Source organism: Motacilla alba, unplaced genomic scaffold, assembly GCF_015832195.1.
Source record: "Motacilla alba alba isolate MOTALB_02 unplaced genomic scaffold, Motacilla_alba_V1.0_pri HiC_scaffold_28, whole genome shotgun sequence".
Taxonomy (NCBI): domain Eukaryota; kingdom Metazoa; phylum Chordata; class Aves; order Passeriformes; family Motacillidae; genus Motacilla; species Motacilla alba.
In genome coordinates this window covers 1,300,673-1,322,526 of record NW_024037374.1, presented here as the reverse complement: position 1 = coordinate 1,322,526, position 21,854 = coordinate 1,300,673, and the positions used below count along the sequence as shown (strand labels likewise).

At 53.8% G+C, this 21,854-nt stretch overlaps 1 protein-coding gene and 1 pseudogene across 1 annotated transcript; one reads left to right on the top strand and one right to left on the bottom strand.

Annotated features, from left to right (window-relative positions):
- LOC119696322 overlaps positions 1-21,854 on the top strand; it is a 2,199,709-nt pseudogene that overhangs the window by 1,755,432 nt on the left and 422,423 nt on the right.
- Positions 11,748-13,361, bottom strand: LOC119696368 (zinc finger protein 239-like). Its single transcript, XM_038126078.1, has 2 exons — positions 13,307-13,361; positions 11,748-13,136 (listed from the first exon to the last, which is right to left on the bottom strand). Exons 1-2 carry the CDS (start codon positions 13,326-13,328, stop codon positions 12,298-12,300), a joined length of 861 nt encoding a protein of 286 aa, XP_037982006.1. The 5' UTR covers positions 13,329-13,361; the 3' UTR covers positions 11,748-12,297.

The following is a 21,854-nucleotide window of genomic DNA, read 5'->3' as shown; positions in this document are numbered from 1 at the left end:
GCTTCTAAATGGGCTAAATTGTTTCCTTTGCTTTTCCTGAGTCACCCCTTTTTCCTGTCCTTTAACATTGTCTTGGTTTAAAAAGACTGGTGTGGGCTAAGGAAGGCAGGAGCCTCCCCTGAAATGGAGAATGTGAAATCCCCCACTCTCTCGATCTGCCATAAATTTTAAATTAAGCGGCTCTCAGGCTCTCAGTCAAAAATATGGGAGCAGGAAATAACAGTTCTTTAATAAGGAAGAAAATGAAAGGATAAAACAAACAATGCAGTAAACTAAAACAATACTGACAGAGTCAGAACACAACCTGACACCCTATTGGTTGGGGTGTTGGTAGCAGTCCAATTGTAATTGTGGCTGCAGTGCTCCTGGAGTGTTAGGTGTGGTTCTGTTAGAGCAGGGATCCTGCAGAAAAGGGTGTAGCCTTCTTCTGACGATCCAGTGGAAGAGGCAGCTGTTCTCCTCTGGGAAATCCAGTGGAGAAAAGCCGTGCTGGTGTTCCAGAACCTCCAGATTGTACCTGGGTAGGAATGCTTGGCTCCTCCCTCTGGGCAGAGCATCTCCCAGTGGGATGCTATAATTCTTATCAGCCATGCAGTGACATTCAATAGTCTGTTATCAGCAGATGTCTCCCCAGAGGGAGGATTGGTTGTGGAAGAGATAAGGAAAACTGCTCCCTTAACAGAAGACAACTGCCATACAGATGGCAAATAGAATGCAAATTGCTCGGCAATCCAGGAGATTATCTACCCCTTATTCTATTTCCATCTGTCTCACAATGAAACCTTACACACAGTTCACAGACATGAGGTTTCAAGACCAGGTTTCCCTGTGGTACACAATGGCGTTCTCCATCTCTCTGCATTACCCACCAAGTGTAACCAGGTCCTTGAGCAAAAACAATCCCACAGATGGGTTTGTCTTTGCCCGAGGTGGGATTAATCCAGTCTTTCCTAAAATACCTTTCATATGTACCACATGGACTTTATCTCCATCCACTGTGCGCAAGGGTTCAGACTGGGCAGGACCAGCTCGATTGATGGACCCTCGGGAGTTGACCATCCAGATGGTTTTTGCTAAGTTCATTTCCTAATTTCTAAAGCTCCTCTGCCAAGTGCCTTCAGGGTAGTCTTATATAGTCTGTTGCACCTTTCAACTTTGCCTGCAGCTGGTGCATGATAGGGGATATGACATATCCATTCAATGCCATGTTCCCTGGCCCAGGTGTTGATAAGGCTGTTCTTGAAATGGGTCCCGTTGTCCAACTCAATTCTTTCAGGGGTGCCATGTCTCAACAGGATTTGCTTTTCCAGGCCCAAGCTGGTGTTCTGGGCAGTGGTGTGAGGCACAGGGTAGGTCTCCAGCCATCCTGTGGTGGCTTCCACCATGGTGAGCACATAATGCTTGCCTTGGCGTGTCTGGGGCAGTGTGATGCAGTCAATCTGCCAGGCCTCCTCATACTTGTACTTGGACCACCGCCCACCGTACCATAGGGGCTTCACTTGCTTGGCCTGCTTGATGGCAGCACACGTCTCACAGTCATGGATAACCTGCAAAATACTGTCCATGGTCAAATCCAACCCTTGGTCTCTTGCCCACTTATAGGTGGCATCTCTGCCCTGATGACCTGAGGCATCATGGGCCCATCGAGCTAGGAACCACTCCCTCTTATGCTGCCAATCTAAGTCTATCTTCAACACCTCTATTTTTGCTGCCTGATCTACCTGCTCGTTGTTCCGGTGTTCCTCATTAGCCCGATTCTTGGAGACATGGGCATCTACATGCTGGATTTTCACAGACAGATTTTCTACCCAAGTGGCAATGTCTTTCCATTCATCAACAGCCCAAATTGGTTTTCCTCTATGCTGCCAGTTGGCCTTTTTCCTCCTTTCCAGCCAGTCCAACAGAGCATTGGCTACCATCCATTAATCAGTGTAGAGGTAGAGCTTGGGCCACTTCTCTCTTTCAGCAATGTCTAGGGCCAGCTGAATGGCCTTGAGTTCAGCAAGTTGACTTGATCCACCTTCTCCTTCGGTAGCTTGAGCAACCTGTCATGTGGGGTTCCATATGGCTGCTTTCCACTTCTGTTTCATTCCTATGATGTGACAGGATCCGTCAGTGAAACAAGCATAGCGTGTTTCCTCTGCTGGTAGTTGGTTATGTGGTGGAGCTTCTTCAGCCGTGGTTCCTTGTTCCTGCTGCTCTTTGTCAGTGAGACTACAGTTTTCACCTTCCAGCCAGTTTGTAATTATCTCCAAAATCCCAGGGCAATTCAGGTTTCCAATACAGATGCGCTGTGTGATAAAAGCAATCCACTTGCTCCATGTAACGTCAGTGGCATGGTGGGTAGAGGGAACCTTTCTTTTGAACATCCACCCCAGCACTGGTAGTCATGGTGCCAGGAGGAGTTGTGCTTCCGTGTTAATCACCCCTGAGGCGGCTTGAACTCCTTCATAGGTGGCCAAGATTTCCTTCTCTGTGGGAGTGTAGTTGGCTTCAGACCCTCTGTAGCTTCAGCTCCAAAATCCCAGTGGCCAGCCTCGAGTCTCCCCAGGCACCTTCTGCCAAAGGCTCCAGGACAAACCATGGCTCCCAGCTGCAGAGTAGAGCACATTCTTCACCTCTGGTCCTCCTGACTGGGCCAAGGGCTACCGCATGAGCGATCTCATGCTTAATTTGGGCAAAGGCTTATTGCTGCTCAGGGCCCCAGTGGAAATTGTTCTTCTTGCAGGTGACCAGGTAAGGAGGGCTCACAATCTGGCTGTACTCAGGAATATGCATTCTCCAAAAGCTTATGGCACCTAGGAAAGCTTGTGTCTCCTTCTTATTGGTTGGTGGAGACATAGCTGTGATCTTGTTGATGACCTCAGTTGGAATCTGACACCAACCATCTTGCCACTTTACTCCTAGGAACTGAATCTCATGATCTGGTCTCTTCACTTTGCTCTTTTTGATGGCAAAACCAGCTCCCAGGAGGATTTGGATGATTTCCTCTCCTTTCTCAAACACTTCTGCAGCTGTGTTCCCCCACACAATGATGTCATCAATATCCTGTAGATGTTCTGGAGCCTCACCCTTTTCTAGTGCACTCTGGATCAGTCCATGGCAGATGGTGGGGCTGTGCTTCCACTCCTGGGGCAATCGGTTCCAGGTGTACTGCACTCCTCTCCATGTGAAGGCAAACTGAGGCCTGCATTCTGCTGCCAGAGGAATGGAGAAAAATGCATTGGCAATGTTGATAGTGGCACACCACTTTGCTGCCTTGGACTCCGGCTCGTACTGGAGCTCTAACATGTCTGGCACAGCAGCGCTCAGTAGTGGGGTCACTTCATTCAATGCACGGTAGTCCACAGTCAATCTCCATTCTCCTTCAGATTTACGCACAGGCCAAATGGGGCTGCTGAAGGGTGAGTGGGTCTTGCTGGCCACCCCGTGGCTCTGAAGCTCTCAGATCATCTTATGGATGGCAATCACAGCATCTCCAGTGGTTCTGTACTGTCGACGATGCACTGTGGAAGTGGCAATTGGTACCTGTTGCTCTTCTCCCTTCAGGAGTCCTACTGTACATGGATTCTCGCTCAGTCTAGGCAAGGTGTTCAATTGCTGGACACCCTCTGTCGCTACAGCTGCTATCCCAAATGCCCACCTGAGTCCTTCTGGGTCTTTGAAATACCCACTTTGGAGGTAATCTATGCCCAAAATACATAGGGCCTCTGGGCCAGTCACAATAGGGTGTTTCTTCCACTCATTTCCAGTCAGGCTCACATCAGCTTCCACCAAAGTGAAATCCTGTGATCCCCCTGTCACACCAGCAATAGAAACAGATTCTGTTCCCACATGTCTTGATGGGATTAATGTGCACTGGGCACCAATGTTGACTAAAGCTTTATACTCTTGTGGTTCAGATGTGCCAGGCCAACGAATCCACACAGTCCAGAAAACACGGTTTTCCCTGGCCTCTACCTGGCCAGAGGCAGGGCCCCTCTAAGCCTGGCTATCCTTCTTTCCATGGACATATGTCTTGGAGGCTCCTTCAAGGGGATCGGACATGTCATCATCATCATCATCATACCTGGCAGTTTGGCTATGGGCCACTGGAGCTGCTTTCCTTTTGGTGGAACCTTCATCTCTGAGCCCTGTCTTCCTTCAATTCACGCACCCGTTGGGCCAGAGCAGCAGTAGATTTTCCATCCCATCTCCTCATATTTTCTCCACAATGATGCAGGAAGAACCACAGCTCAGCTTGTGGGGTCTACCTTCTCTCTCCATCTGGGGAACGTCTGTGTTGGGTACCAGAACCTCTGATCTCTACTGCCAAGATTTGGAGAAAGCCCTCTGTAATCTCCTCTGTGAGCTTCTCATGATTCTCCTCCATCTTGTCCTCTAACTTCTGCAGACGTGTTTCCACCCCTGTGATTCCGGCGTGTGTTGGGCCATGTACAGCATCTGCATATGCTCGCAGCTTCGTTGTTTTCTTCTTTTCAAGCACGGTCTCATCCCTGTCATCCCGCTGCATTATGGCCAAAGCAGAAGCGTATTCGCGTGGCCCAAGTCGTACAAGTTTTCACCACATCACAGAGGTGCATGGTACCAAGTCTGGATTCCTAGTTGTTATGTCATCTGAGAAGATAATCTCTGCCACTGCCATTTCTCTCAGGTGTTGGATCCCTTGTTCTATGGTCTTCCACTGGGTTTGTTGCATATAGAGATCGTCTGCACTCAGGTATCTTTGTGCGACACTGTCCAAGACCTGTGCCCAGAGGCTGTGAGGGTCAGCCCCCCTCATCATTCCTTGGTCGATGACAGGATCATGTGACAGGGATCCCAAATGCCTCGCCTCAGTGCCATCCAGAACTGTAGCCTCGCCTGCAGCATCCCAAAGACGGACTAGCCAGCTAATTATGGATTCATCAGATCGTCGGGTGTAATCCTTCCTTAGGCCACAGAGGTCCTTCAGGGAAAAGGACTCATTCTTGGCTTCTGATCTTGCATCTGTTGCTTTGACTCCTGATTTTATTCAGGAAGCATTGAGGGTCCTTCTTTTGCATCATCATCATCATCATCATCATCATCATCATCAATCATCATCATCATCATCATCATCATCATCATCATCATCCACTGGTGAATCAGTCTTGCCTGTGCCCTTTCCGCTTCTAGTGCTAGTAGAAACAGCCGTTGGTTGAGCCTCACTGTCTGGTTTGGCTGCTGGCTCAGGCTCACTGTCTGTTTTGGCTCCTGGCTTCGAGCCTGGGGTGTTGGCTGCAGCCTGAGTGACTGGGGTAGCTGCTGATTTATCTCTCTGCTCCCCTGCCTCTGTCTGCTGCCCTAGAGTATCCAGCAGTGTGTGATAAGCATATGCCAGGGCCCAGCTCACTGCAATGAGCTTTTTCTCCTCAGGGTCATCATGGTACTTCTCTTTCAGGTATTTCCCCACCTCGGCTGGGTCCTGAATTTGTTCATGGGGAAAGTCCCACACTATAGGGCCAGAGAATTCCTTCAGGATTTGGCCCATATCCTCCCATTTCCCACCCCACTCAGGATTTTCCATGCCTGGGTCTACTCCTGGGTCAGGGGTCTCATCACCCCGTCTAGAAATCTCAGCCCTCATTCTAGAGAAGCTGCAGACTGTATAGAGGAAGCTTACCAGATTAAATACCAGAAAGATGGTCTCTTTAACATTCAGGGGAAACTGAACATTCTCCAATAGGGAGGTAACAGATTCAGAGGAGAAGAAGGAAAGCAAAGGCTGAAAAGCCTCATCCCCTGCTCCTCCTCTAACAAACTGGGTGCATAACCATAGCCATGAACCATTCATTCCTGGAACAGACCCCGGCATGTTTACAAACTTCTTACAAGTCATTACCACCAAGCCCAGCAGGATAGCTGTTCTGGTCACTGCCCCTCTGCTGTAAAAACTACGTATTAGGGAGAATACTAGAGCTATTTCTGGATAAGAAAATAAACCTAGGGTCCACAGAGGTATTAAGATCTCAAAAACCCCTAGGGACCAGAAATGCATGCAAGCCCTCACCCCAAGAGACATTATGAATTCAAAAACCATGGCTGTTAACTGCTTTATACCAACAGAGAGTAATGGCAACCAAAATGCACTCAAAACAGGGTTTTTTCCACTCTCTCTGGCTGCACATTAGGTGCCTAATTTTGTCCTGGTTTTAGGCAAATTTGGGAGGAAACCTCCAAAGGGAGTCCCTCCAGAAAGCAAACCCACACAGCCCCTCCCCCCAACCAGTTTGGGAAGGATTCCTCAGAGAAAAGTGGAAAGAACCTGTTTATTTAACAGGCACAGCACCCCCAGCACACAAAGTGAACCATACCAGATGACAACACTCTTTCACTGCTCTGAAAAAGATGACAAATTCAGAAAGTCTCTCCTGGGAGTGGTCGCTCTGTTACTGGTCCCTCCGGCACTGGGGATGGCTGCTGCAGCCACAAGGTGCAAACTCTCGGTGTTTCCCAGGTCCCAGTCCGGAACAGGTTTGAGTGGTTCCATAAAAGGGAAAGAAAAACAATCCAAGGAAAAATTGGACTGCTTAGCTAAACTAACTAATGAGCAGAAGCAAAAGCAAGAGCAAAGCAGGAGCAAAGCAGAAGCAAGAGCAAAGCGAAAGCTAAGCAAAAAGCAAAAGCCGCACTATGTATTGCCCATCTCTGTGTCCCACCAGCCGCAGGGGAGCAGACTGATAACAAAACCAAAGCACAACATTCACTCTTCAGAGCCAGTCTGAAGGCACAGAACATAACACCCAGCATAAACACAACAACGACTGGGGATACAAGCATCATAACGTCACTCTAGGACACTAGTGCAGGCTGGGATGATGACCCACGCTCACAGCTGGCCCAAGGCAGGTCTGCAGGGGTCTTGGTGGCAGCTTGGGCTTGGCACACATTTGAGGAGGGTGTCTGTTTTCAACAGAGAAACTCTGGAGTTTTAAATTGCTTCAAAAATTAAACAAGGAAACCCCTCTTTGCCTGAGTGCAGCTATTTCTCCAAGGAAAGCAGATCCCAGGTGAATGAGGAGAGACAGTATGGGTTTGAGGAAATGTGAAGCAAGGTCACCCACACCGGATCAGACCTAGAGGCAGAGCTTCTCTGACCTGGCCAGACCTCCTTAGGAGTGACCCTGGGCCAGTATCAGTCACTGAATGCTGCAGTCACCTCTTGTGTTATAAGAAAAGCAATAAAAGACACCCTTTAAAGTAGGAATACAAATTTCTTACAAGCTCTTTGAAATATTTCTCCATAACTGCAGCAGGAAACTTTCCTAATAAACTGCCTCAGACCAGAGGGAAATAAAGGCAGAGCCATGGTTTGTCAGGACTTGCTTGATCCTAAGGAGTCCCATGGTGCATTTGGAACTGAGCCATTGAAGCTCAGGGCCTCAGAAGAGATTGCACAAACTTCTCCAGGAGTCCAAGTCAGAAGAAAACGCCAAAGTGTCTAAAAGCATGAATGGGTCCCACTGAGGTCCATCCCCAGCACAGGCTCCTCACGGAGCCCTTGGAGGACAGAATTTGGAGGCCAGGATGGCACAAAAACTTCTCAGAAACCTCAGTGAGGAAAGGAAAATCCAAATACCTTAAAAATCTTGAGTATCTCAAAGTATTAATGAGCCCCACTGAGTGTCAGTACAAAGCTCTCAAGGGACTCGTTAAAGCAGATAATTGGGGCCATGATTGCACAAACCTCTCATCGAGTCTGTGTCAAAAGGGAAACACCAAGTACCTTAAAATTACTGAAGTACCTTGAAGCATTAATGAGCCCCCCTGAGTGTTGTTCCTGACAAAGCCTCTCCAGGGACTAATTAGAGCAGAGAATTGGCGGCCATGATTGCAGAAAGCTCTCAGAGACTCCAAGGCAAAAGCAAAAGCCAAAGTCCTTTGAAAAGCCTGCAGTCCCTGGGAGCATGAAGGAACCCCCAGGGCCATTGCTGAGCAAGGCTCCCCAGGGACTCCTTGAGGCCACTGGGATGTGGGCTAGGGGGGGAAGCTGAGGGCAGGACAAGGGGCTGCCAGGGGCCAGCCTGGCTGGGGCTGTGCCAGGAGGCATCAGTGCCTCAGGACAAGGTGTCTCCTGCCAGCCCTTGGTGGCACAGAGCCTGCTGTGCCCCAGGGCACCAAGCCTTGGCTTCTCTTTGTCCCCACCTGTCATCACTGCCTGCAGTTCTCTGCTCTGCCTACAGCCTGGGGACACTTTCTCAGTTGTGTCCCTCAGTGGGATCCATTAAAAGTCCAAGAAACTTTGGAGTGTGATTCTGACTTGGAGTTCTGCAGAGGTTTCTTCAGCTGCCTCTCAGGGACTGATGTTCAGGGCCTGAGCACAAAGCCCCAGAGGGTCATTAAAGTCCTTGTGCTGTGTCTGTGCTGCTGAGCTGGGCTGGGCTGCTGGCACAGAGGCAGCTCCTGGTAACCAAGAAGAGCTTCAAAAGCACATTTCTCTTGCTGAACAGCTCTTCTGCCAGCCCAGCAGGGCTGGGGCACTGCCTGCGGCCAGCCCAGGCACAGCACAGAGGCACAGAGAGCTTCAATCAGTCAGGGCTGGGAAGGTGCTGAGAAGTGCCTGGGGCAGAATCCCTGCCAGCCCTTGGCACAGGAACCTCTGGCTGCAGGACAATGCAGCTGCAGCTCCTGGAGCAATCTCCTACAGCTAGGACAACCCAGTGCCTACAGACTCTGTGAGTACAACTCTTAGTTTTCTGGTGCAGGGGAGATAAAATGCTTATGAAGCTCTGACATGGTCAGGGGGTCTGATTAGTAACTGAATATGTCCAGGACAAGGATTTTGATAAAAATGAGGAAATTTCCAAAGAATTGGTATTCAGTTTCCTACTATACCAGAATGGCAGGAACAGGGGATAAATATTAAAGGATGATTATGTATTTTGACAAGTCCCTGAGACATCTGAATTGTTGCTTTTAGTGATCAGTAGGTTCACAGGAGATCCCTAATGCACTTTCAGCCACTCTGCCCATGGACAGCAGCAGCATCACCTTTGCTGGACCCATCAGGCTCAGTCTGAGCTGTCCTTTCTCCAAGCTGCAAACAGAACCTGTTTCCAGGGAAATTCCTTTCTCCTGGGGCCCAGTCTGGGCCTCCCCAGCGGCACTTGGCGTTAACTCTTTCTCCCTCTGGCTGTTTTCCACTATGTCCAAAGGATCCCCCATCTCTGAAACCGCTCTTTAAACACTCTCATGGGTCTCCTCCACTGTCCTCAGCCTCCACACCACTGAGCACAGAGCTCCTTTGTCCCTATACATGCTCATGTGCCCAAGGCCTCCAAACACCACCTTGGGAGATCTCTGGGCCCTCTCCAAGGTGTTTCCAAATGAAAACATTCAGCCCCTAGTCTAAGGAAATCACCAGAGGACAGGTGTAGCAGGTGCAGGCCCTGCAAACCTGCCTTGGCGTTCAGAGTCCTAGGACAGGCAAAATGCTGAATCATGAGGACTGAACCTTAGGAGCCCCTCTCTCCCGCTCTCGGACCCTTGCTTATCTCTCTGTAAGGCTATAGGTCACTTTCCTTTAACCCTTACCATTGGACAATTCTCAATCCTCCTTTGCCCTATATAAACCCCTGTTTCTGCACGGCTCACTAGAGCCGCTGTCCCTGAGACCTTCGAGACCCTTCGTGGAAGAGCTACAAAGAAGACCAATAAAGACATCTTCTCGGAGCCTCATACAGAGCTCTCCTCTCTTTTCCCGCGTCTACCCAATGCCTGCTGCATGCCCCAGCCGAGCCCAGCAAGCCCAAGAGCTGAAATCACTGATGAGCTGAGAATCACTAAAGCTGAATATCACTGAATGCTTGCTAAGGTGCAGGCTGGAGGCGCTGCCAGAGCTTGGGCTGACTAGCCCCCCTCAGAGTTGAGTTTTCCGGCTTTGATGCAGCTCCTGGGAACACCCCGTAGCCCAGCCAGCAGCATTAATGCAACAGGCTGATGTAAGGGAAAAGGTATTTCAGGGGTATCCCCAAAGGTAACAGGGTGCTCTGGCTGAGTGCCAGGATGCACCCGGCTGTAATAACCTTTGCTCCATGCTCCTGGTCTCCCATTGTCCTTTACTGAACTTTTTACATTTTCTCAGGAGAGTGAATGTGCTTTTCACAGGCAGCTTCACAGAAACTGGAAAACGTGGGGGCTCACAGGAGGGGGCACCGCTGATCCAGGGCATCGAGGCGCTGCCTGCAATCGTCCATCACCGTCCATGAGGAGCCTCCAGGGCTTTACTGTCCATCAGCTGCAGCAGACGTGTTGGGAAAAGTGACAAGAGCCCCGTGGCACTCAGCCAAGAGCACCCGGTTACCTACCCCTGAAATACCTTTTCCCTTACATCAGCCGGTTGCACATTCATAGACACTCATGCATACCCATAAACTAGTTTACATATTCTAAGAAGTATTTTCCATGGCCCCTCCTTGGATCTGCCTTTTTAGAGCATGCAGATTCCTTGGCTGTGGTTTTAGTCCATCCTTATCACCTCCAGTTTCCGGGCCTTGGTCCACTCTGCCTTCAGACAGTGAGTGCTGATGGCTGGCAGATCTGTACAGGTTCCTCATCCTGTGCTCATTGGATGTTATCCCATCCAAGCAGGCATTTTAGCACAAGCAGCTATTCCACTGAGCTTAATTAACAACAGAAATATAAACTGTATCTTCAGAACAAAGTTACTTTACCACCACACATATGAAATCCATTTCAATATCTGTGAAAAGCCAATAATATAATATGTATCCATAACAATAAACCTCTCCCCGAGTGATGGTAGATGTGGGTCCCATGGCCCAGTCCCAGTAAGCTGCTCCCCTTACTGGCAATTCCCCTCCCCAGAAGCTTTTCGCCCCCATGTTTCTTAGGTCACTCTCAACCTGGCCTCTTGCCATGCTGCTCTTGGGGCTTCCTTTTTAAGATGGGCTCCCACAAGGTGCAGCCATCAGGGGGTGACTTACGGGGCGCCGGTCGAGCTGTCCTGTCTTGGTTTGAAAAGCCAGGTGTCTGCTCAGGAAGGCAGGAGCCTCCCCTGGAATGGAAACTGCAAACCCCCTCCCTCTGAATTGTTATCATTTTGAAATTAAGGGGCTCTCAGGCAAAGCTATGGGAACAGGAGTTCTTTATTAGGAAAACTTAGAAATACAAATGCAGTAGTACAAACAAAAGCACTGACAGAGTCAGAACAGGAGCTGACACCCTGTGGGTCAGGGCGCTGGCAGCAGTCCCATTCAGTGGTGGCTGCAGCCCTCCTGCAGTGCCAGGCGTGGTTCTGTTGGAGCAGGGATCCTGGAGAAGGGTGGAGTTTTCCTCTGAAGGTCCAGTGGTGGTGCAGCTGGGCCTGGTCTTCCTCTGGGAATCCAGTGAAGAAGGGCTGATCCTCTGGGAATCCAGTGGGAAAAGAGCTGATCCTCTGGAATCCAGTGGGAAAAGGCTGCCAGCAGCGTTCCAAACCTCAGATTCTATCCAGGAAGGAATGCTTGGCTCCTCCCCCTGGGCAGAGCATCTCCCAATGGCATGGTGTCATTTGATCAGCCATGCACTGACACCAAATGGCCCATTAAAAGAAAATAATTAATAATAATTGCCCATTATCAGAAGATATCTCCTGGAGGGAGGATTGGTTGTGGAAGAGAGAAAGAAAACTGCCCAATGAACAGAAGATAACTGCCCCACCTCTGACAGATGGCAAACACAACACAAACTGAGCTTGCAATCCAGGACATGCCCTCACTGGCTGCCCCCATTCCCCAGAGTTCATGGTGTCCAGGGAGGCTACAGCTGCCGGTGCCGGGAACAAACGAGACAGGGCTTGGTTTCAGAAAGCTCCAGAATCCATTTCTTACCCCCGAAAGACAGGGCAAAGGCAGGGCCCTGGGGTTTTTATAGGGTATCCCAGGGGTGGAGTTGGGGTTTGGGTCAAGGGAGGAGTTATTAGCAACACAAGAAGGGTGAGATCAAATTCTTGCCTCTCAGCAACAGGAGCACTCACAGACAATGTGTCCCCAAATCTGAAATTCCCCCTGAACAGCCTGTGAAATGATGGGACTATTTACATTTTTAATCAGTTTCTTTCATTTAACCCTACCTTGGCTGTTTTTAAGGCATGAAGAAGAAGCAGAGGAAAATTAAGGCCAAACCAAGAGGAGAAGCAGGCAGGTGTGTTCCCAGCATGGATCACAGGGAATGTGGGTCACCAGGGCTCTGCCAAGCATGGCTCCTCCAGTGGGGGATGGAGCTGGAGCAGCGCACGAAGCTCTTCCCGCACTCGGGGCACTTGCAGGGCTTCCCTTACCGGTGCCTCCGTTGGTGTCGGGTCAAGTTAGAGCTGCAGGAGAAGCTCTTCCCACACTGGGGACACTCGTAGGGCCTCTCCCCGGTGTGGATGCGCCGGTGGGTGATGAGGTTGCATTTGTGCCTGAATCCCTTCCCGCAGTCGGGGCAGCAGAAGGGCCTCTCCTCTGTGTGAATCCAATAGTGCTGGAGGAGATGGGAGCTGATCCGAAACCTCTTCCTGCACTGATCACACTCGTAGGGCCTCTCCCCAGTGTGGGTCCTCTGGTGCAGGATCAGGTTGGAGCTGTGCCTGAAGCTCTTCCCACACTCCTCACACTCGTGGGGCCTCTCCCCAGTGTGGATGCGCCGGTGCACGACAAGAGTAGAGTTGTGCCTGAAGCCCTGCCCGCAGTCGGGGCAGCGGAAGGGCCTCTCCTCTGTGTGCATGCGCTGGTGCACGAGGAGAACAGAGCTGGTGGGAAACCTCTTCCTGCACTGATCACACTCGTAGGGCCGTTCCCCAGTGTGGCTCCTCTGGTGCAGGATCAGCTCGGAGTTCCACCTGAAGCTCTTCCCACACTCCATGCACGTGTGGGGCTTCTTCCCATCATGGAGCTGCTCAGGGAGCACCAGCTCCGAGCTCTGGCTCCATCTCCGGCCGCCTTCCCGGCCCAGGCTGGGTCTTTCCCCCTCAGATCGCCGCCATCTGCCTTTGCAGCCCCTCCTCGTGCGGCATCTCCGGGCCTTTTCCTCCCCGTTGCCTTCCTGCGCCGTGGAGCCGCTCCAAACGGCCTCTGCCACGAGCTTCTGCCCCGGGGATTTGTCCTCCCTGCTCTCCAGCCTCAGCTCCTGCTCTGGGGGAGGAAGGACAAGCAGAGGATGGCATTTGCCTCCGGGCCACAGGCAAAGGCAAGGAGATGCCCCAGGGCGTCCTCGGCACAGGGGCTGTGCTGCAGCCGGGGCCGTGCTGGGCTGGGAGATGGAGCAGGACACAGGGGCAAAGGGGCACTGACTTCCTCCTCACCTGCCTGCGTGTCCTGGGGCATCTTCCTCTTCCTCACAGCCTCCCAGGGCTTGGCAATGGGAAATCCTGGTTTGGGGAAAACAAAGGATGAGCACATGGAGTTTGAAGGTCCCTCTGCCCAAGTCCAGCTCTACAAGTCACCGGCCACCTGGGCTCCAGAAAAACCTCCCAAACACCAAGATTCAGCCCTGGAAAAGCCTCCCAGGAGTTCCCTGTCCCTGCTCCCTCCGCACTGGGGTTCAGGGGTTCCCCCTGTCCCAGCTGCTGGGGTCACACTTGCATTGGGGGTCCCCCTTCTCCTGGGTGCCCGCCCTGCCCAGGCTGCTGGCAGTCCCAGCAATCCCAAAAGCTCCCCCCTCTCCGCTCTCCCCATGCAGGGGTGCCGGGATGTCACGATCCGCTGGTACAAGCGGGGGTCGTGATGGTTCCTTTTACCAACCTCAGAGTGCAAAAGACACACAGCAGGGGGAATTTCAGTATCAATCCAAACAAATGCACCTTTTATTGAGTGCCCACAGCAGATGAGATAGAAGGATTAGAAAGGAAAAAAAGGAGAGAGAGAGAGAGAGAGAGAAAGAGGAGGGGAGGAATAGCCACCAACGGAGAGACGAAATCTTCATGGTCTGGCTCCCAGCTCCTTCTGATCACATCTGACAGAATCTCAAAATCTTTGGTTAACTCAGGGGTCTTTTATAGTGGAGGGAAGAGGTACAGGACAGTGGAGAATAAGCTGGCAACAAGGCCGGACAGTCCAGTTCCAAACAGGACAAACCAGTCCCAGCAGTGAGCGGGGCCCATTGTTTCAGGACTGGCTGCCACGGGAAACCAGTCTTGGTCCAGCGAACACACCTGCAGGCAACACTTGGCAGCCATCCCGCTGCAGCCAGCCCAGCGCCCCGTGTCAGAATTCTAAGGGTCTCAGTCTCAGTCCTGGGGAGGGGGCTTCAATCTCCGTCCTTGACTGCGCTCGTGAGGCAGATGAGGGATCATCCGTGGAGGATCACCACAGTTCAAGCCAGTGGCATCTGGCCGAGAGGTGGGGAATTCATGGGCTGCTGTGGTGACCAGGGATCGTGAAGCAGCTATAAGCGTACAGAGCAAGGCGCTCCTTGCCAAGCCCTGCCCGAAGCAGTGCAGCGTGGGCACAGCAAGCACAGCTGCAAACAATGCCTTGGCAGGCATCCACCTGCACCAGGCCAGAACTGCAGCCAGGCTCTTCAGAGGCTGAGTCTCTGTCCTTGCGAGGGGCATGAGGCAAATGAGGGAAACTTCGGACCGGCCCTTACACGGGGGTGTTTGGGCTCCCTTTTGGGCTCCCTTCTCCCCTCACTCTCTGCTTTGGGCTGCAGGGGCTCCAAGGAGTCCCCCCTGCCCCTCTCCGGGCTCTTGAGGCTCCCGCCAATGGCGCCGCTCCCCCCTCTCTGGGCTCCCCACTTTGGGCTCCTGGGGGACACAGGGCTCTGCTCCTCCAGGCTGCCTCTGCCGGCAGCCGCCACCGGCACCCCCAATGTCCCCCCAAGGGGCCTTTCCCGCTCAGCCTTGGACTGCTGCATTCTCCAAACATCCCCAAAAAACCCAACTCGGGGACCCCCCGGGGATATCTGGGCCGAGCTCCCCCTCCCTGCTCACCTGCGGGATGGGGGGCGATGATCCCACAGCTGGGGGCTGCCAATTCAGGGAGGGCTCGACCACGTGGTTCCTTCTGCTTTCCTCGATCCGCCTTTGCCCCTCCTCTTCCTCCCACTCCTCCTCTTCCATCCGCCCTCCTCTGTCTTATCCCGACCTCCTTCTTATCTCCCTCCCCTTGCATCCCTTCTCCTCCTCCTCCTCCCTAACCCCTCCTCCCTCCTCCTCCCTCCTAACCCCTCCTCCTCCTCTGCCTTATCCCCACCTCCTTCTCCGCCTTCATCCCTCCCTCCTCTCCTCCTCCTCCTCCCCAGCAGCAGCCACACCCTCGCTGCCCCGTTCCCGGAGCCCTCGCAGCCGCGCCAGGAGCGGCGATGGAGCCGGCACAGCTCGGCACGGGCAGCGCGGGGCTCTCGGCTGCTCGCAGCCGCTGCGGGCGGGGGAACCCGGCCCGGGCAAGAGGAGAGGCAAACTGGGAAAACTGGGCGCTGCACATCCAAACTGGGCCAGGCTGGGGACCCTGCCCGGGCACTGCCAGCCCTTGGGGCTCCTCTCGGCACCTCCGGCAGCGGGGAACGCACAGAGGGCTGCGGGACCCAGCACTGGCAGCACTGCGAGGGACTGGGCTGCACTGGGATCACACTGGGATCGTACTGGGAGTGACTGGGACTGGACTGGGTTTGTGGTGACATCAGACTGGGATCATACTGGGAGTGAGCAGGAGCCTATTGGGGCAATTGAGACCATGGTAGGGGCAAAAGGGATATACTGGGAATGACTGGGATTATGCTGAGAGTTACTGGGAGCAGCTGTGAGCAACTGGGATCATGCCAGGAGCAACTGGGAGTGACTGGCTGCATGCTGGGGGTGACTGGAAACAACTGGGCTTATACTGGGATCATGCTGGAGGTGACTGGGATCATCCTGGCAGTCAGTGCCACTACACTGAGGCTGACTGGGAGTGCTTGGCAGCAAATGGGATCCTACTGGGACAAACTGGGACTGACTGGGAACATGCTGCAGGGAACTGGGCTACACTGGGAGTGACTGGAATGACAGTGAGGGTGCAAGAGAGCAACTGGAACCATGTGGAGCACAACTGGTTCATACTGGCAGCGACTGGGAGCACACTGGGCTCACATTTGGATCATACTGGGAGGGACTGGACTGACACTGGGAGGATCTGAGAGTGACTGGGAACACACCCTGCACATCATCCCCCACACTGGGCCTGACTGGGAGCGACTGGGAGCAACTGGGAGCACACTGGGAGCAAATGGCATCAGACTGGGACTGACTGGCTTGATCCAGGAAGCAACTGGAACCATGCTGAGGGAGCTGGGACCATACTGGGAGAGACTGGAAGCAACGGGGATTATACTGGGACCACCCTGGGAGGGCTGGCATGTGACTGGGATCAAACTGGAGCTTCCTGGGATCATCCTGGGGTTGAAACCGAGCGACTGGGATCCCACTTTGGGCTACTGGGAGCAACTGAGAGAAACTGGGATCATGCTGCAAGCAAACTGGAGCAACTGGGAAGGACTGGATGCACGCTGGAGGCAACTGGGATATTCTGGGCATGACTGGGGGATCACACTGGGATCACTGACACCTTACTGGGGCCACTGGCAGTGCCTGGAAATGACTGCAGACATGCTGGGGGCAACTGGGATATACTGGGAGTGTCTTGACCATCCTGGGGGGACTGGAACCACCCTGGGAACAACTGGGACCATGCTGGGGAGAACTGGGACCACCCTGGGGGCAACTGGGAGTGAGTGGGACCATGCTGGGAGGGACTGGGATCATCTGGGGAGTGACTGGGACTATAGCAGGGGCAACTGGGTTCAACTGGGACCATACTGGGAGGGTCTGTAACCACAGTGGAGTGATGGAACCACACTGGGAACAGCTGCGCCCATGCTGGGAGCAACTGGGATCACACTGGGGGCACTGGGATCAGACTGGGATCACACTGGGAGTGGCTACAATCATACTGGGATTACAGTGGGTGTGATTGGACCTGACGGGGGTTACTGGGAGTGACCAGGGCCATGCTGGGAGCCAACTGGGGACATCATTAGAGGAACTGGGAGCAACTGGGAGAAAACTGGGGGCAAGTGAACCACGATGAGGTAACTGGGAGTGCCTGGCAATGACTATGAGCATGTGCAGGGTGCCTGGGATATACAGGGAGTGTCTGAGACCATATGGGTGGTGACTGGGACCAGACTGGGAGTGAGTGGGAATGAGCTGGGGGAACTGGGAACACACTGGGGGCAAGTGGGAGTGACTGGGGCCCTGCTGGGAGAGACTGGGATCCTACTGGGAGTGCCTAGGACTATGCAAGGGGAGAATTGGGAGAACTGGGAACACACTGGATGAAAGCGGGAGGAACTGGGAGCATCTGGGACCTTGCTGGGAGCAAATGGCATCATCATGGGGAGATGACTGGGAGGGACTGGACTCATACTGGGAGCAACAGGGATCCTGCAGGAAGTGGGGGGAAGTGACCAGGCTCATACTGGGAGGGACTGGGCTCATATTGGGAGCAGCCACTGCCGGCACCCCCGAACCCCTTTCCCGGCCATCCAGCCCCTCCAGCCCAGCAGCCCCATTGCCGGGGTCCCGGCAATCCCAGGGGTCCCCCCCTCTCGGGGTCCCCGCTTTGCCTTCTGGGGCTCTCCTGTCTCTGGGCTCCCGCTCGGGGCAGCCGCGGCTCTCCCGGGGCTCCCCTAAACCGGTGTCCCCCCGCCGCTGCCGCCGCTCCCGCGCGGTCCCCACGCGGCCCCGGCGGAGCTCGGAGGGCCCGGCCGGGCAGCCCAACCCCCACCGCGGGGGGACCCGCATCCCCCCGCCCCCGCCGGGGCTCTGCCGCCCCGCACACCGGGACCCCCAAAAACACCTCCCGGGGACCCCCCGTGTCCCCCCGAGGGCCATCTGCGGCTCGGCTTTGCAGCCCTGCCAGCTCCAAACATCCCCCCCAAAAAACCCCAAAGCCAGGCACCCCCCGGCAGATTTGGGCCCAGCTCCCCCTGCCCGGGCACCTGCGGCACGGGGGGCGATGCTCCCGGGGCTGCGGCCACTTCAGGCAGCGCCAGAGGCACCAGATTCCTTCTGTCCCCTTCTCCTGCTCTTCCTGCTGCCGCTCGGCCTCTTCCTCCCTCCCTCCTCCTCCTCCCCGAAGGTTCCCGAAGCCCTCGCAGCCCGCGGCAGGAGCGGGGCTGGAGCCGGGACAGGTCGGAAGGCAGAGCGGGGCCGGGGCATGCCCGGAGTGGGATCCCTGGCAGTGACTGGGCTGTACTGGGATCATCCTGGGAGCAGCTCCTGGCTGCCCGAGCTCTACTGGGATCACACTGGCAGTGAGTGGGAGCAGCGCGATGGCTCCAGCGCTGGGGCTGGGGGCGCTCCTGGGGGGCCAGGGGGGAGCGGGACCCCCGGCACCGGGACCCTGAGCTGCCATTGCCGGCACCGGGACCCCCCTGCTCCCCTTATCCTGCACAGGGACCCCCCTGAATCCCCCATTTCCGGGCATCAGGAGCCCCTGCTCCCCTTTTCCCGGCCATCCCATGGCTCCCAGCCTCCAGACTTCCCGTGTGCCTGACCCTGGGACGCCCTGGAACGCCTTGGACCCCCATTCCTGCCTTTCCCGGCCCCCAGCCCCACCTTTCTGCAAAACCAGAGACCCCCTGATCTCCCCCTTCCTGAACAGCCCGGGTGTCCCCACCCTGTTTCCCTCCTTTATTGGGAAACCCTGGACTCCCCTTTCCTGGGCTCGAGGCCCCCCTGGAACTCCCTTCTGCCTCTCCCAGTCCCTGCTCTCCCATTTTTGTGACCCTGAGCCCCCCTGCACCCCCATTCCTGAGAGCCGAGACGCCCTTTTCCCCCTTTGCCCGGCACTGAGACCCCCCTGCACCCCCTTATCTGGCACCAACTCAGCCTTTTTCCGGCCTGTTATAAATATGAAGCTTGACTAGGCCAATATTCAAGCAGCAATCAATTTATTAATTAATGTGGTAAAGTATGAGCAAAACAGCGCTGGGTACAGTGGGGGAAGTTTTCCCTCCAACTGCACACCGATGGTTGGGGCGTACAGATATTTATAGGGGTGCACATAAGCTTTTTTCAGCAGTTTCTATTCCCGATTTTTACGTCACAATTCTATACACTATTGTGAGTTAGTTTTTCTCAGGATGTACCCCAGAAAGGAGTATTCCCAGATACTCCTGGGAGTGGGGTCCGACTTCCGAAAGAAGAAAGAGGTCTTCCAGCTGGTGCGGTCCAGACTCCAGATGTGGGCCCACCTTTTAATTGCAAGGACTATAAATCTCATAGCAGTGATGTCCAGCTTCCCTTGGTCGAAGCCATCAATCCTTGGGTTGATGTTCATCTTCCTTTCTCAAGCTGCTTTTTACTGTTTTGCTAAGGTGCTGAAATAAGCATGTTTCCTTTACATATATTCTAAACTTATATTTTCAAAGTTCCTTACTACAAGCAATATTCTAAAATTATACTTCAAAAGGTTATTATTGCAAAGCTGTTTAATCCTTAGCTACGTGCAAAAAGTTCCTGTCTAGTAGCAAAATCCTTAAAGCTTTATTTCAGATGCTATAAAAGTTAATTGCAAACAAAGGATAAGTTTAAAGGCCTTCTTCCATGCTTTACTCCCTCAGTTATTTTTTTAGAATTCATCCTTTAACCGTCCCATGATCAGTTTCCATACATATAACAATCACAAGCACACATGCTGCCTGTATGTACCTGACACGAAACACAGCTTTGTATCTCACACTTCCCAAGGCCCCTCCCCAGATCCCCCCAGGACCCTTCCAGGACCCCCCAGCCCCTCCCAAACCCGGCCCAGGACACTCCAGGCCCCCCAAAACCCCTCCCCCAGACCCCCCAAAGAGCTCCCTACGACCCCTCCCCAAACCCCCCCGACCCCTCCCAGAGCCCCGCTCCAGACCCCTCCCGGCCCCCGGTGCCGCCTCAGCGCCCCCGGCCCCTCCCCAGACCCCCCGGGGGCCCGGCCCCGGCGGCCGAGGGGCGCCGCCTGCGGCTCGCCTCTGATTGGCTGCAGCGGCGCGGCGGAGGCGGGCGTTGCTGAGGGGAGCCGCGCGGTGATTGGGTGGTTCGGGGAAGTGCGGCGCGGTGATTGGTTGGTTCGGGGCGCGGCGCAGGGATTGGCTGGGGGAGCCCGCGCGCGCGGTGGAGGCGGGAGATGTTGAGGTCAGAGCTGCTGAGGCGGAGCTGAGGTGGGGCCGGGGGAACCTGGGGGGCTGTGACAGGGAATAGGGGGTGTGCGGTGGGTTTGGGGGGGAGTGAGGGGGCTCTAGGGAGCTTTGGGGGAAGCTTGACAGGGTCTGGAGCGTTCTCAGGTGGGTTTAGGGCGATCTGAGGGGAATTGAGGTGGTCTGAGGGGATTTTGGAGGGATTGCGAGAGGAACTGAGGGGGTTTCTGAGGGGATCTGGAGGTTTCTGAGGTGGGTCTGGGGGGCATTTAGGGGAGTCTGAGGAGATTTTATTGGGTTTGGGGGGATTGAGGGGTCTGAGAGGGATTTGGGGCAGTCTGATGGGATTTGGGGAGTCTCAAGTAGGTCTGGGGTCAATTTTGCGGGGAACTGGGGGGTCTAAGGGTAATGGGGGGGGGGGGGTTTGGGAGGCCAGGGTGGTCCTGGGCCAACCTTAGGTGGAGTCTGGGAGGTTTGGGGTTCCTGGAGGGGTCCTGGGGGAGATTTGGGGGTACCGGGGGTTCCCAGGCCCACCCTGAACGGGGGTCTGGGGTTTTTTTTTGGGAGGGGGCACAACAGAGACTCCCCCTCCCCCGTTTTTGGGGGTCTCCCATGGTGCCCCCTCCCCAAAAAGCTCCGAGGGCCCCCTGAAGCGGCTCCTGTTCCACCGGCCGGTGCCCCTGAGCCAGGACGGCCCCAGGGAGTGTGGGGGGATTCTGGGGTTTGGGGTGGGTTTTTGGGGATTCTGGGGCGGCTTTTTTGGGCTTTGGAGAATTTTGTTTGGAGTTTAGGGGGAACTATTGGGGTGTTTGGAGAGATTTATTGGGTTTTTTGGGGGGGTTACAGAATTTTGGGGACTTTTGTTAATTTGGGGCGTTTTGGTTTTTTGGCGATTTTATTGGGGTTGTTTTTTGTTTGTTTTTTTGGTTTTTTTTGAGGGGGGATTCATTGAAATTTTTGGGAGTTCTTTTTAAATTTTGGTGAGTTCCACTGGGATTTTGTGGGATTCTCTGGGGTTTTGGAGGGTTTCATTGGGATGCTTAGGGGATTTGTGGGGTTTTAGTGGAATTTTGGGGGGAGGCTTTGGGTTTATACCTGGGTATAGGGAAGGCTGAGAGGCCCCAAGATCTCCTTAAAAGCCCCAAAAGTCAAATAAAACCCATGAAATCCCAATTAAATCTCACAGAATCCCATTAGGACATCCTAGAATCCCAATAAAAGCCCACAAAATCTCTTGAAATCCCAACAAACTCTCCAAAATCCCAATTAAATCTCACAAATCCCCCATAAATGTCCCCAAAGCCCCCAGAAGCTCCACAAATCCTCCCAAGACCCAAAGAATCCTGGCAACACCCACAAAACCCAAAAAATTCCACAAAAAAAAGCCCCAAAATTCCTCAAACAACCTAGACCTCAAAAGAATCCATCTAAACACCTGCAAAATTCCAGTAAGGCTCCCAAAATCCCCCAGAAATTCCAATAAAACCACCCAAAAATTCCAGACAACCCCACAAAATCCCCCAAAATCCCAGTAAAACCCCCCGAATTTAAAAAAGACACCAAAAAAATTAATAAACCGCCAAACTCTCCCAGAAAAACACCCCCCCTCAAAGCACCGATAGAACCCCCCAGAATCCACAACCCCCCGAAATTGCCCAGCTGCCCCAAAGGCAATCATTGTGTGCACA